Raw genomic sequence first — 16,463 nt, forward strand, 5'->3', positions numbered from 1 at the left:
CCCATTCATTTTATTATATATGTATGTATGTATGTGTGTATTTAAACATTTATTTCCTTCTTCAAATACAATATGAAACATTAACAGAAGGCGGTGTCAATCCCGATAAGCAGTTTGCTTGTGTTGGGGACGCCACAACAAAAGCACATAATTACACACAACAATACAATCAAATAACATCAACAATAAACCAAGGTAGTGGAGGTACAAGGTAGATGGGGATACAATTTTGATTTGTAATTCAAGGCAACAGAAGGAAAATGGACTTCAATCAATCAGAGCAGTGATACTGGTACGAATAGTAACACAAAATCAAACATTTCTATAAAATATGCGTCACAGACCGTGACAGACCGTTTAAGCGACCTGGAAGACCATTCTAAAGTTTATGGCCAGAATAAGGAATATTATCTTGAAAAGACACAGTTCTATGCTTATGGAGATGCATACAAGACATTGATCTGGTCGTCTACTGGTGAATGTCATCATTAACAATGAACAGATTGAGCGGGAAGCTGTCTATTCACACAATTCACACAAACATAGAAATACCTTGTTGATGAAGTGTGAGATCGAACAGTTTTTGTCATATTAGGTGATAAAATAATTGATCGGTTTGAGATCCAGGTGGCATCTCACATGTTATTTCAAGAAGTTTTTTCTGTAAAGTCAGGTGAGGATAGATGGGCCGGTTTCAATGGGCCAGTTAAGTATGGTGAGGATTCAACGGGCCCGAACTGTCACGTGCACGTACTGTGCTGTGAAAGGTACATGACAAGGATTGCAAACAATTAGCGTTATCAAGTAACATGACCATAAGGCAGGATAGACAGTGACGGAGGGTGAATATGGCAGAAAGCAAGGGAAGGATAAGAGAATAGGTGTAATAGCACATGACAAGGTGGAAACAAAGATTGGGGAAACCAGGGTGGGTGGGATTGAAGAAGGGAAGAAGGAAAACTCACCATCTTCTTTACCCCATGTCGTGTCCATCTTGTTTACCCCGTATACCCCGCCCATCCCTCTCCCCTCCACAGATCTCCTAATGTCTCTGTTCCCCACTGTTATTTGCTTCCCTCTCCCGCCCTCTTGTGTCTTTCTCCCCTTGTTGTACGTTCTCTGTGTTAGCTCTTATACAAGCCTCGACATTGCATATTTCAAATAAAATAATTTAAAACCTCCACTTGGCTCACTCCGAATCTGATTCATACATGCTACACTCTGGAGAAGCTGTTTGCAATTCAAAACCAAACCGTCATTCCTAAATAGTCCCATTAACAGGGGTGGGGAAGAAGGGGATGGGTGGGGAAGAGTGAGGGAGGGGGAGGAGGGAAGGGAGGGAGAGGAGGGAGAGAGAGAGGGGAGGGAGAGAGGAGCAAGGAGGGAGGAGAGGTGGGTCACCTAGGAGAGGTGAGGAAGGGTGGAAGAGCGAGGAAGAGGGGGGAGTGGGCAGAGCAATGCCTCACCAAACGTTGCTACACAATACGGGAGGGGTGGGGTGGAGCAAAGAGGAGAGGGGGAAGTGGGGAGGGGGAGGGGGGTTGGGGGGAGGTAAGCATGAGGGGATGGGTTCTCAACTTGCGTTTGGCAGTAGGACTTGTGGAGAAAAGGGGTGGGTAGTACGGGATTGAACGAAAATGGGTACATTAAAACAACATGCCAATACAGCATGCGGAGACCGCTGAGAGATGTCCATGGGGGTGGAGAGGGGAAGGAGTTTGGGAGTAGGATAGCGTGAGGAGAGGGGAAAGGCATGCAATGTGAGGGGAGGAAGGGAATGCATTGTTAGGGGAGGGAAGGGGAGGCAGTGAGAGGGGTGGGAATGAAAGATAGCGAGAGGGGATGGAATTCAGTGTGAGGGGAGGGGGAGGCAGTGCGAGGGGGTGGGGGAGGCAGCATGGGGGAAGGCATCTTGAGGGGGGGAGGCATCTTGAGGGGGAGAGGCATGAAGGAAAGGGGAGGCAGTGTGAGGGGAGGGAATGGGAAAGCAGTGTGAGGGGAGGAAATGGGAAGGCAGTGTGAGGGGAGGGGAGGGAAGCATGAGGGAGGAGGGAGGCAGCGTACCAGGCCATTACAACACACCCAAATAGCAACGTTTTCTTGTTAACTACCGCATTCTATGTATAACTGGGCAACTCTTCCTCCTTCATCTTCTTATTCACTTATAATAAGGCGAGTGTCATTCAATCTCGTATCTCATATCGATTAGATTCAGAAAACTCTGATTATACACCGCCTTTTAAAGCATCACAAAGCAGCTGGCTGTATTTTCAACACAGGTGAGAAAACAATCCAAAAAAAACAGCTGATTTTTTTCAATAATTTATTCGCATGATTTTTAAAGGGTGAAGGTTAATATTTAATTCCGTTTTTTCTTTTTCCGCAATTATGCAAAGATTGGTATTTCAATCAGCGAAGCGATTGGGTCTAAGTTCTGGTGGCTTTGAAACGAATAACCAAGCAGCTTGATGAGCGCTCGTCAAGTGGCTTAAGCACTCAAGCAAGCACTCCAACAGAACGCCTGGCTTGGATGAACTCGAAAACACCCAAGCAATGTCCGAATTAGACAAATGAACACGTTTTTTTCGCATTCGGAACTGCTGCTAAGTACAATTCTGGAGCTTAAATTTTGTAATCGAGTTTAGTTTAAGAGATTCGCGAGATTATGGCAAATGCGGAAATGAAATAAAGCAACGAACGCTGGCCTCCCCGGGTGTTTTATAAGCATCGCAATGCATCCAGTGATTCGTCGGTACGATGAACAGGCATTCGATAATATAAGTGAGGAAAGTGAAGAAAAAAGGAAACTTTATCATGAATAAACTGTTGCGACCTGTTGCAAGTCAAGGCATTGTTGAACAGGCCAAACAAATTGGCGACCCTAAATCCCAGCGAGGTCACCAAGGATTCCACCTTGAGACCCCGTCGAGGGCGAGGCAGCCGAGGATGCGCCCGACAAAGGATATAATTAAATAAGGCCGTTAATTATCTTCAAAATGGTTGTTTTAATTAATTAATTAATTAACCCAAATACCTAATTTTCACTTTTACACTCCCTTGGAGTTCCCTCAATGCATGCAAAGTTTCATGCTGCGAGGTTTCATGCATTTGGAGTTATGGAGGACACACACAGACACACACACACACACACACACACACACACACACACACACACACACACACACACACACACACACATTTATTAGTTTATATACATATATTAAAATATGGTTATAAATTTTGCATTTCAAATACATGTTTAATTGTAAAAGAAAATGTTTATGTATAAGTCGATTGATTGCGCTCGGTGGCTTATTTTCAGAAAGGTGTTGTTATGGAAATCTGAGCTCTACTCGAATTCGTTATCTTTTGTCGGTGTTTTCCTTGTTCGTTTTTAATTACTGTTCAGGTGTGCACTCAAAACCCGGCACGGATCGTGCAATGTGAGTCCTCCGAATAAGGTGCATTCATCGAAGCCGCGTTTTTGGGGGGTCTTTTTCAGCCTGAATCCCCACCCAATGCCATATTACAGTAATAAACTCGAGCATGCTTTCCCAGTAACACGTTTAACGTTATCATAATGCTGTCGAGTTAATAACAAAATTGTATTAAAGAAACACTCCACCATTGTTATGTTCACCCTGCTCGATGCGAACACCATGGTCTGGTTATCACGTCACTTGCTAGTTAGTGCAGGTCCCAACTTTTTTTTTTTATCAGGGAATTGACTAATGTAATGTTTACGAAACGATTACTTTGTTTCAGGTTGCATTGACTTTTTGAAACAAAGAAATTTACCTTTTTCACTGAACAATCACCGTTGTTTCACCTTTACCCCTCCGCTAGTCAGGCTACTGACTTATTGATCACCCTTTGGATAAACACACAAATAAATAACCTTCTACTCACAAATAAATATGGTTACGGTTAGGTAAATGTTAGGGTTAGGGTTAGGTAAATGTTAGGGTTAGGGTTAGGGTTAGGTAAATGTTAGGGTTAAGTAAATGGAAATGGACACATTATATCGATGTTAGGGTTAGGGTTAGGGTTAGGGTTAGGTAAATGTTAGAGTTAGGGTGAGATAAATGTTAGGGTTAGGGTTAGGTAAATGTTAGGGTTAGGGTTAGGGTTAGGTAAATGTAAGGGTTAGGGTTAGGTAAATGGAAATGGACACATTATATCGATGTTAGGGTTAGGGTTAGGGTTAGGGTTAGGGTTAGGGTTAGGTAAATGTTAGGGTTAGGGTTAGATAAATGTTAGGGTTAGGGTTAGGGTTAGATAAATGTTAGGGTTAGGTAAATGTTGGGGTTCGGGTTAGGGTTAGGTAAATGGAAATGGACACATTATATCGATGTTAGGGTTAGGTAAATGTTAGGGTTAGGGTTAGATAAATGTTAGGGTTAGGGTTAGGTAAATGTTCGGGTTAGGGTTAGGGTTAGGTAAATGGAAATGGACACATTATATCGATGTTAGGGTTAGGTAAATGTTAGGGTTAGGGTTAGATAAATGTTAGGGTTAGGGTTAGGTAAATGTTCGGGTTAGGGTTAGGGTTAGGTAAATGGAAATGGACACATTATATCGATGCATGAATAACAACAAACACAGTAACACAATGGATCAGTGTTACACAAATGTCACACCTCGTACTATATGGGCGTGGGAGGAATGCACACCTGGCATAGGTACACCTTGTGGCAGAAGACCACCTCACGATGAATTTTGGAGTACTGCAAGGTGGCATGCTGTGCGTGTGTAAGGCGTTCTGATCCATTTGGACACGAGGGGCATTCGATGGGAGGCGGAGAGCACAGACGACAGAGAAGATTGACCGATTGCTCGATGTGGAGGAGGGAAGGAGGAGGAGGAGGAGGAGGAACATGGCAGATGACAAAACCCGGAGCCCAGGGCAAAACGTCCAAAGTAAATGCAACGCGCAGAAAGAGTCATTGTAGTCTTTAACTGGTGTCAGTGCAGTGGACCAGAGTTTCTTGGACATGGCCACCGCCGTGCAGGGGGACACTGAAGTGCAGGATAATAATGGCCCCTTGGATGTGCTCAAGCAGTCCTTGCAACAGGTGAAATACGGTGGGAAAGAGCAGGAGAAGAACGAATCAATTGAAGAGGACGGGCACCGTTACCTGGGTGGCATGGAAGGACCGCTCGATAAGTTTCCGGAGGTGCATCAGGTAGCTCATGAAGATAAACTTGCAACTTCAGCAGAAGACACATCTGTTGACCTCACCGGCTTCCTGCCAGACTCGCCACCACCTTCAACGACTGTCGATAGCGGCGGAGGTTCCTCGGAGCAAAATTACCATTTTAAAGACCCAAATGTGCAGAAAAATGTCACGAGTGGGACAGAGAAAACAGTCGTGGTGTGGAAAGCACCCCAACAGACCGAGATGAGGGAAACGTGGAGCAAAAAGCTGGACTTCCTTCTGTCAGTCATCGGTTTCGCCGTGGACCTGGGAAATGTCTGGCGCTTCCCCTACGTGTGCTACAAGAATGGTGGTGGTGAGTGACCCTCCGAATAAGACTGTTTGCAATGCAATTTAAACTAGAAGGGCACTTGGTAGAGCGCCTACCTCCGCCACGTAATGACTGCTCCGCGAGAACATATCGGGCCCGATACATTTTTGAAATATCATGCTATATCGGACTACATCGATTTTAGCCCCATCTCTCAATGATGAAGAATCACTTAAAAAAATTAAATAATTATCGTACTTAGATCCGGATTCGGATCTTCACCAAAATGGAATCCTTCCTTGTCCCACAAGCAACATGTCCACCAAATTTCATTCGGATCCGTCTACAACTTTTTGAGATATCCTGCACACAGACAGACAAACAGACAAACAAACAGACAGACAGAGAGGAGTGAAAATATAACCTTCACCTTCGGTGGTGGAGGTAATAAATAAATAACAAATTATAAAGTCATCTCAACAATCGACTAACGGGGGATTTTAATTAATTAATTTGCATTTAAAATTAATTATTTTTTTATGGACTTTATGCTCGGAGAAATTGAAAGAAGTTTTTTGCACTTTTTATGATCTAAACAAGTGCAATTTGGTTACCCTGGCGTTGGCTTAACGGTTAAGGTGGCTGGCTTAAGATCTTAGGGTCTTGAGTTCAAGCCCCTTTTATCCATCGAATTAACACCAAGTGGGTTGACTCAATTTGTCATCCGTCTGAGGTTGGCAAAATGAGTTCCAGCTTACTGGTAACGAGGGGCACTGCAAAAGCGGCACAGCTACGTTTCCAGAAAATGATGTGGCCAAGCAGTTACGGGCTGCACACGAATAAATGAAAATAAGATGAGTTTTCAAAATATTCCACAAACCGAAATTTGATAATGTTCTTCACAACAGTCCAATAAACAGTCACCTTTTTAATGCAGTGGGGGTGGGGGGTCATGTGGGGCTTTAGGGGCCATATGTGCATATCGACATACGTAGTTGAGTTAATACATTTGTATTCAAAGTCCTTTTTGCCTCACTTGTACATTTCACACTCTTTTAGCCGATGATGCTTGTCCTCATGATTATTACTGTATTATTACTGTTATTAATGTTAATACTGTGATGGAGTAATAGGCATCCAAAACCATCCTTGACCATGTTGTAGAACGTTGGCAGAGGCCCTCACTTTTTCAACTTTAGTTGCTTATAAAATTGTTTCCTCCGCAACCGCAACCGCAACCGCAACATACATTCGGAGCGCCTACCCGTGGAAGCGCTCTGAATGGATGTTGTTCATGATGATCGGATGGAAGATGTGACCGATATTCAAAAAAGGTCTGTTTTCTGCAGATAATGGTGGTAGAGTGCTTCAGGTATCAGGAATAAACGGCCTCAACCTCACATCGCTCGACCTTGGGCGAATTGTTACTTTGTAATTACGTTAACCTTATCATTATGCCATTATCATTAGATGGAATTGATAATTTTTGGTGAAAATAAATTTTACTTCCAGTAGATGTGCAGACCAAAAGCTCTTAACCGATGCACCGTCCATGTGTAACTACACATTAGGAAGAGAAAATACAACAAGAATATCGTGAACACAGATGGGAAGAAGAATGGTAAGCCTCAAGGAAACCCTATATGAAAATATCGATGAATACTCACCGGTTAACGCAAGTTTTAACACAAAACCAAGCTAGAAACACAGTAAACACGGACGTAACAAAATAACAGTAAAAGCGTGACAAAAACGACCGGAAAACCTATCTTTGAGAAAGTCGGAGGAGGCCCTGAACAAAAGCAGCCACCGTCGCTCAAGAACCCGAACCGAAGGTTTTTTGTCGCCACCACAACAAATAAAACTCCCACACTCTCTTCAATCCCACTCCTCCCTCCAGGTCTTCAAAACAGCTGTTCATCACCATCTCATGTCTTCCCCCATCCGAAATCTTGATCTTTTCTACCCCCTGTTAATCCACCCCAAGCACACCTCCTTCAAATTCCCTGCTTTCCTTCCTGAAAGTCCTTGTAGTCCCATCTTGTATACCCCATGTTCCCCGCCCCATCCCTCTCCCTTACACGGATCTCCTAATGTCTCTGTTCCCCACTGTTTTGTACTTCCTTCTCCTGCCCCTCTTGTCTCCTGCTCCCCTTGTTGTACATTCTGCGTGTTAGCTCTTATAGGAGCCTCGACAATGCATACAAAAAATGTCAATGTGTGTGTGTGTGTGTGTCTCCTCCATAACTCCAAGGCTATGAAACCTAGCAGCCTGAACCTTTGCATGCAAACTCAGGGAACTCTAAAGAAGTGCAAAAGTGAAAATTGGGTGTTTGGGTAAATTAGAACAACCCTTTTGAAGATAATTAATAGCCTTATTTAATTATATCCTTTTATCAGGTGCCATCCTCGACCACCTCGCTGAATGGGGTGTTAAGACGTATCCTGGGTTACATCACTGGGATCTGAAGCCACCATGTTTTTTTGGCCTGCTCAACCTTACCTTAACTTGGAACAGGCTGCAACGACTTCTGAACGATAAAGTTTTTTTTTCCACTTTCCTCACTCATATTATCGAATGCCTGTTCATCATAGCTACAAATCGTTGTGTACATCGCTTTTGTAAGTACTATAGTTTTTAAATTAGGAGCTTGGAGCGATTTCATGCGTTATATGATATGATTTTCCGTGATCTACTCTCACGGACTAATTAAAGTGTCATCGAAATAAGATTATGGCTTTGGGGATTGGATATCGTGGAATAAATAAGCTTCGAAATCTGGAGTGAAATCTGATAATTAAAAGAAATAACGAGTCTTATAACTAAGCCGATATACCTATTTACTTTAAGCAAGGCTTTGTTCTCTCCTTTTCCATATATACACAAGAAAATGTTAAATTTCCAAAGCATTAAACTTGTCTTTTTCTCCTGTTTGGAGAATTATGAGTGAAGAAAAAATTTAGGAATGTGCCAAAATTGACCAGCTTCATTGAGCTGTTTTCATTGAGTGCAACGGAAATAATGAGCCAGCGAGATTGACGTAAAGGCGGCCACACCACGGGTTTTCTGCGGGGATCCTCTGGAATTAGGAAGGCAAGATAAAATAAATCAAAGATCAAATTCAAAGAAAGAATGAATGATTAACATAACGGGAGGATTAGGGCGAGTGAAACAACTTTGAAAAATTTCCACTCAATTATTTTTTTCCCCAGTCAGGAATGCATTTCCCCTTTAATACATCTTAAAAATCAATGGGATTTTGAAGTTCCATTTGAAAGATGTTTTCCAGGAACACATCAATTACGTAAATACCTAGAAGTGTGTGTGTGTGTGTGTGTGTGTGTGTGTGTGTGTGTGTGTGTGTGTGTGTGTGTGTGTGTGTGTGTGTGTGTGTGTGTGTGTGTTTGTGTGTGTCATTGATTGGTATCTACATATGCAGGTTTCAGGATGTGGAATGGAGTCCTCCCAGGGTGAGCTCAGAGTATCCACCTTCATTTCAGTAAGGGTTCACGATCCATGGACCAAGCTCTGAATGTTTCTGTTCTCAAAATTTTGTGCTGAGGGCTCTCTACAGGATCGTCACTGAGCCCCGGACAGCTTCCAACTGTAGTTCGTTTGTAATAATATTCCCAGGGATGGTTTCGAGCTCACCTGTAAAGTAGTTCTGGGGAGCTTATAGGATGACGCATCGTCCGTCCGTCCGTCCACAAATACTTTCAACTTCTTCTCTGAAACTACACGTACGATTTCAATGAAATTTGACCACAACCTTCATCACCCGTAATGGCATAAAAAAAAACAACGGGGTCTGAAGGGGTCGACAGAAGGAGTTTACAGCCGGGGGTGGGGGGGGGGTTACCTCCCCAAAGAGGTATTTGCTTTCTTCTCAAACGATACACACAATTCTAATAAAACTTCATGACAACCTTCGTCACCGATTACGTACAAAAGTTTGTTCATGACATGAGAAAAATCTGGCTCAAAGGGAAATTAAGGGAGGTTGCCCCCAAAATATGTATTTGCTTTCTTCTCCAAAACTACACATACAATTCCAATGAATCTTGATCACCATCTTCACCACCCATGATGTACTAAAGTTTGTTCACGACATTAAAAAAAATTTTGGGTCTTCTTGGGTCTATGGGGAGAGGGGGTTGCCCCTAAAATATGTATTTGCTTTCTTTTCTGAAACCACACACACGATTTCGATAAAACCTGACCACAACCTTTATCACCCGTGATGTACCAAGGTCTGTTCATGGCATTAAGAAAAAAATCCATAGGTATTTACTTTCTTCTTCATTATATATTTTGTGGGTCATCCATGCCTACCAGTGGTTGCCTGGTTATCTTATCAGCCACTACCAGGTGAGCGCCCAGGGGTATTGCCCCTATGTTTAATATCTCTTTGAGATTATTTGTCATCATTCCTGTAGGTCTAGCTATCACTGATACAACTTTGGCATTCTTCAACTTCCAGGATCTTTTCACTTCATTCTTGAGGTCTTGGTATTTGGTCATTTTCTTGATTTCTGCATCGTTTACTCCAAAATCACTGCTATTAACACGTCAATAAGCAATGCCTTCTTCTCTCTTTTTTTGCACCTCAGTATGATATCTGGTCGCAATGCTTTGTTTTCGATGTTCACGCTTGATGGGATCATTAGTTCGTACGTGAGTGGTCGGTACTTCCATGTTTTCAGTGATTGCATTTGGTTCATGTTCAAACAAATTTTCTGGAACTGGGACATCAAAGTATTTGCAGATATGCCAGTGGATCACTTTACAAACTCTGTTGTGTCGTTGTGTGTACAGCTGTTCTGACATGAGTTTATTTTTGTGTGTGTGTGTTCGGTCATTAAGCATAACATATCATTCTCTTTACGAACCGCACCTCCACCCCTCACCTTTCTCTCTTCGTTTTCTTTTTATACTCTCTCTCTCTCTCTCTCTCTCTCTCTCTCTCTCTCTCTCTCTCTCTCTCTCTCTCTCTCTCTCTCTCTCTCTCTCTCTCTCTCTCTCTCTCTCTCTCTCTCTCTCTCTCTCTCTCTCTCTCTCTCTCTCTCTCTCTCTCTCTCTCTCTCTCTCTCTCACCCCCTCGCATCGCATCCCCCTCCCATGGTATAGCAACGTTTGGTGAGTCATAGCTCTCCCCACTCCCCCCTTCCTCACTCTTCCCCCTTTCCTAGCTTCCCCTACCTCCTGCCTCCTCTCTCCGCTCCCTCTCTCCACATCCCTCCTTTATACCCCATGTCATTTTTGTGATGGGTTGTATTTGCTAGTATGTATGTATGAATGTATGTATGTATGTATATGTATATGTATATATATATATATATATATATATATATATATATATATATATATATATATATATATATATATATATATATATATATATATATATATATATATATATATATAGTGACCCAGTCCTTGTAGCAACAGAAGCTTCGGCTCTAGAGGGTTGTGCACACTGCTGGTGGGATAGTTGGATGTGAGTTGCCTTCTTTAGCTTCAATTTACACAAAGCGTACTGTGAATAGATCACGAAGGATAGTCTCTGATGCCTCACATACAACTGATGTCCTGTTTCAGCTTTTGCCATCTGGAAGGTAATACAGGTCCCTTCGGTGTCAGACCAATCGCTTTGAGAATAGTTCCCCCACCCCCCCCCCCAGGCAGTTATTGCCCTGTCTCCATTACCACATAAACAACAAGGCTTCTGTTTCTGCTGACTTTTTGTTTGTGTGGGGGGAGGGGGTGTAGAGGACAGCGAACACCAGGGAATTTATCATTCTAATTTTGTCAATTTTTGACATTTTGTTGTGCTTTTTTTTTTTTTTTAACAAGGAATTACAAGGAAATTTTTGCACAGGAGGAGGCCATTCAGCCCATCATGCCTGTGCCACACCAATACCAGATTTTAATAAATCCATCAATACCCCTTCCCTTTGTGTGCAGCCTTTTGGCTGCTACACTGGTACTCATTTTGCCGACCTCAGGACAACAGGCCGAGTTTAACCCCTGGTGTTAATTCAGCAGCCAATGAGCTTGAACTCAGGACCCTAAGAATCCAAGCCATCACGCTAACCACTAAGCCAACACCAGGTTTTATTTTGAATTCAGTTTTATCATTTGATGTATTCCAACTGTCTTTTCCGAGGTGTATGATTTATTTCGATTGTATCTGTAACCAACACAAAGAAACATGTGCTTAAATCACACTTGTTGAAATGAAGTTCTTCTTATTCTTCTTCTTCATCAGAATAAGGTGGACACACTTTGTCAAGTAATATTTCATGTTTTAATAAAGAAAACACGTGTGAAATTTTGCAAAAAGAAGGCTTACTTACCTGGTTTATTGTTGCAAATGTTCAAAGTTGACACCTCGGCACTGATAGCAGCAGCGAACGACTGAGCGACAAACTTCAACAAAGATTTCTGCCAAGATAGATGCACAGCATTGCCCGATTACACGCCTAACAGCTCTGAGTGTAACTGGTTTCCTGCTGCACACCACATCCTCCAGGTAACCCCACAGGTAAAAGTCGGGTGGAGTTAAATCAGGCTAGCATGGGGGATATCCAACACATCCTCTTCGCCCTGTCGAATGGTTCGGAAATTGAGCATCAATATAGTCCTTGACGTTGAGATGATAATGTTGGGGTGCCCTGTCTTGCTGGAAGTAAACTCTTCATTGCCGTACTTCTGATGAAGTAACCGGTGGTCGCTTTGAACATTTTCAGCTTATATCAGATGAACTAGAGATTAAAAAATAAAATAGAATAAAACAATAAATCCTTGGGGATGGCAAATTGGACGCGTGAACGATGAACACTTGTTGTTGAACAGTATTTCTTCCATGGATATTCTATGATTTCAGCTCAAAGAGAATTCAGAAGACATTTTCAAGTTTGTGATGCACAATCAAGAAAAGTTATAAATATATGTGTGGGAGGCTTCCCTGAAACAACAAGACGCGGTGACATTCCACACCGAATGACGATGCACGGAACTGTTGTGAGAGCATTTTTCTGGAAAGCCTATCTCCAGATTTTCAGATGTGAATTGCCTTCCCAGATGTCCTGATCTCAACCCTTCTTATTATTTCCCTTTGGGATTATTGAAAGACAGAGTGCACACAAACAGGCCGTACACACTCCATGAACTGAAAGAAACATTACAAGTGAAATTCAGGCCATTCTGATAGACCTTTTTGTGAAAGTTATGATTAGCAGAGGGACCACAACAGCTGAATGTGGTACCACCAAGGGGGCATTTAACTGGAATCATTTTCAAAACCTAGTGCAATCTGAAGAAATTCCAATGTCTGTACTTTAAAAATGTTAATGCAGCTGAATAGATAACAAATAATATTTAAAATGTCTGTAGTTTAGAAATGGTAATACAGCTGAATAAATAACAAATAATAAATAAATAAACATTGGCTTTACCCTGCCGATCACCAGTCACGAGGTTTGCAGCCAGGAATATTAAATTAAACTATAACGGGCACTCAGCAGAGCACATACCTTCGCCAACGCTACATTTTGCCCCCCCCCCCCCCAGAAACCGTTGATTGTGAGAGTATTTAGTCCCATACCACATCTGCCATCTCATATGTGTTATGATGGCTTAAAAACATTATATTTCCTGCTGTTTGATACTGATTCACATACATTGTACAATTTCTGAATGAACTCCCTGACCTTTTTGGGTGTCGGTGTCAAGTCAATCTGATGACAACTGGTCACATTATAAGAAATCAAATATTACACATCACAGGATAGGGAATTGAATTCTAAACATTTTGAATCTACTTACATGCAAATTGTATAAGAATTGACCGCGTTGTGATAATAAAGGTCGTTGACCCCCCTGAACTTTGACCCAAACCGCTAACAAAGGTAATGACGTCATTGTGTCATATCGTATATCACAAGATTGGGCATTGAATTCACAACATTTTGGCATTGGTTGCATGCAAATTGGATAAAAATCGACCGCACTATGGCAAAATGACGATTTTGACCTTTTCATGACCTCGACCTTGACCTTTGTATTCTTAATTTTGTAATTGGTATTAGAGTGTGGGGAACAGAACAGTCAACATTTTGGTGTTGGTTTCATGCAAATCGGATAAGGATTGACCGTGTTGTGACTAAAACCGCACATTTTGCAATGTCGTGACCCCCCCTGACCTTTGACTCCCAACCGCTAATAAGGGTTATTACGTCATTGTGTCATGTCACATATCACAAGATGGGGCATTGAATTCTGAACATTTTGGCATTAGTTGCATGCAAATTGGATACAAATTGACCGCGCTTATGGTAAAAAGACGATTTTGACCTTTTCATGATCTTGACCTTGACCTTTGACCCAATCGCTCCCAAAATCTAATCAAATGGTCCTCGGAAAATAACCAATCATCCCACCAAATTTGCTGCGATTCAGTTCAATACTTTTGGAGTTATGCGAATAACAAACAAACAAACAAACACACATATTCACAAATAAATAAATAAATAAATACACAGAGATCAAAACATAACCTTCGCAACAAAGTTTGCGAAGGTAACCAAAGAAGTACACCGAATCTGACACCACGCTGACGTCATGGACATAAATTACACCAACACAACACCTCCAAACTAGGAGGAATCCATATGGTACTCAAGCCTTTGCGGACTGAGATTAAAGCCTATGGTAAATGACGTGTATTATGGTATTATATATGTGTATGTATATATATATATATATATATATATATATATATATATATATATAAATATATATATATACATATATATCTATATATCTATATATCTATATATATATGGGGGTCCAGGTGAGATGACCACTGGGGGGGGGGGGGGAGCTATCTCGTGTTCCCATCAGACTCCCCGGAATCGCAGGCCGTCATACACGGATAACTCCGTGACACGGCAGATCGCTAACTGACGGTGAACGCCAATAACTCAACCACATGACTTCGGGTCCTCCGTCTAAGGTTTATCCGGTTACCTAAAAATAATCACGTGACCTAGTTACTGGGGGGGCACCCCCTCGGTACGCCGTGTCCGAACCGGGTCACCTTACTGGGTCGATGCAGCCGAGCGACACTGCCAAGGACGTACCAGCGAGAATAACGGATTGTTGGGAATAAAGTCCCGACTCGGCTAGGATACGGACCATGCTGGATCAATGAAAGAAAAGACAAAAACGAGCTGGGAACATTTCTACATAAGGATTTATTACAAGTCGGTGAGGAAAAATATGTGGCACAGTGAATGTAGTTTATTGCTGTATGTAAAGCAGGAATAGAAAGGAATGTGTGGTGCATCAACAAAACAAACAACTTACTAAAGCAGACACAGAGCAGCCTTATACCGATATATCTTCTGCAATCTTAACTTAAAGCTCGGACTGGCACCATTACACACACACACACACACACACACACACACACACACACACACACACACACACACACACACACACACACACACACACACACACACACACACACACACACACACACACACACACACACACCCTGATAAGGAGGAGTTAATGAGAAGAAAAGAGAGGAGATAAGGCTAACGGTCACGTAATACCTTGCATGGTTGACTGACCACGCCACCCAGTACGTTTTGTGGGGATGCTCCGCTGAACATTCCCTCCTTGAGAGTTGGCGCATCGTCTCCTGCTTGGCTACGTTGCCGGCGCAGCATTTGCGCCGATCCAGAGAATGGGCGAACCATCAGGCATGAGGGAGGTCGATAGGTGGAGCCAGCGGCAAGTGGGTTGTCCAGTGGCGAGAGGCAGCCAGAATCAGGTGTGTGGGTGGAACCAGCAGCAAGTGGATGGAAAAGGTGGAGATTGAGAGCCAGTGGGCGGAGTGGCCGATGGGACTTGCGGAGCAGCAGGCATATGCAGAGATCGATCCAAGGCCAGACAAAGAGGATGAGGAGGACGACGACAACTACTGACGGCTTTGTGATCCGTCCTTTATAGGCCCTGTGGTGCAGGGCGGGGTGCCGCCCCGAAGCGATGCGTCATCACCCGAATCAGGCGCTCCCATTGGACCCCGGCCACCGCACGACCTGGGTGCCACGGCCGGAAGCGGTCTTATTTTACATCTGGCGAGACATCACCGAGCTGTGGAATTGTCTCACTCCGAACCCCGCGATATGAATCGCCTTGCATCGAACTCCCGACCCGTGCTCCGGTGACTGGCCGAGGGCCGCGTCGGCCCCTCATGCCCGCTCAGGCACCCCCGGCACACTGCGGTTGGCGCTGATCAATGCGCTTGCTTCGTCCGGATGCCAGGCAGCCCAAGCGATCCAGGCCGTACAGCGTGCCTCTGCTTGGTGGCAGCTGCATCGAGGCGGAGATGCGGGAGGATATCTGCCATCTGCAGGACACATTGGTGGCCACGGAGGGGAGCAAAGATCGACGGTAAGATGCTGTTGTGAACCAGTGCGCAGACCCGAACAAAGAGGTGCGTTACTCATGCCCCGTACAGTGTGATGGTAATATGCCATTGTAATCAGTACTACTATTCAGCACTACTACTGTAATCAGTAAATATCACGGGGCTGAGGGCGGGTCCACCATCGTGCATGCGGTTATTTATCACAGTGGTGATCCTCACAGGTGGCTGTCTGAGCGTGGTGCTGGCCCTGATCTGTGTCATGGATTGAAGGAAAGGATTGGATATAAGGAGGGTTGAAAAGAGCGCGCCACGCGCGTCCTGTACGGCATTGGGATTTATTGTATGGTACTACTATTCCCTTTGACACCGTATCTTGTTGTGGAGGATTTTTCCATCGTGTAGTTGATGCTTCTTTTGGCCTCCGCGAGGACACATTCCCATAGTGAAGTGTGTTCCTGCAGTTTTCACAGGCGGCCATCTGGGTGCGGTGCCTGCTTGGATTTATTTCAGGAAGAAGAGGAAAATAGTTGGAATGAGGATAGAGATATA

The 16,463-nt window shown here is 43.4% G+C and overlaps 1 protein-coding gene across 1 annotated transcript in view; it reads left to right on the forward strand.

The window, feature by feature from the left end:
* Positions 1 to 4,913: 4,913 nt before the first annotated feature.
* Positions 4,914 to 16,463, forward strand: part of SLC6A4 (solute carrier family 6 member 4) — a 122,551-nt gene continuing 111,001 nt past the window's right edge. Inside the window, exon 1 of the mRNA XM_085858903.1 lies at positions 4,914 to 5,514. Within this exon, the coding sequence (XP_085715029.1) occupies positions 4,995 to 5,514 (520 nt within the window). The 5' untranslated portion in view covers positions 4,914 to 4,994. The remainder of the gene's footprint in view (positions 5,515 to 16,463) is intronic.

Source organism: Eptatretus burgeri, chromosome 16, assembly GCF_056783735.1.
Source record: "Eptatretus burgeri isolate ZD-2024b chromosome 16, Ebu_testis_v1, whole genome shotgun sequence".
Taxonomy (NCBI): Eukaryota; Metazoa; Chordata; class Myxini; order Myxiniformes; family Myxinidae; genus Eptatretus; species Eptatretus burgeri.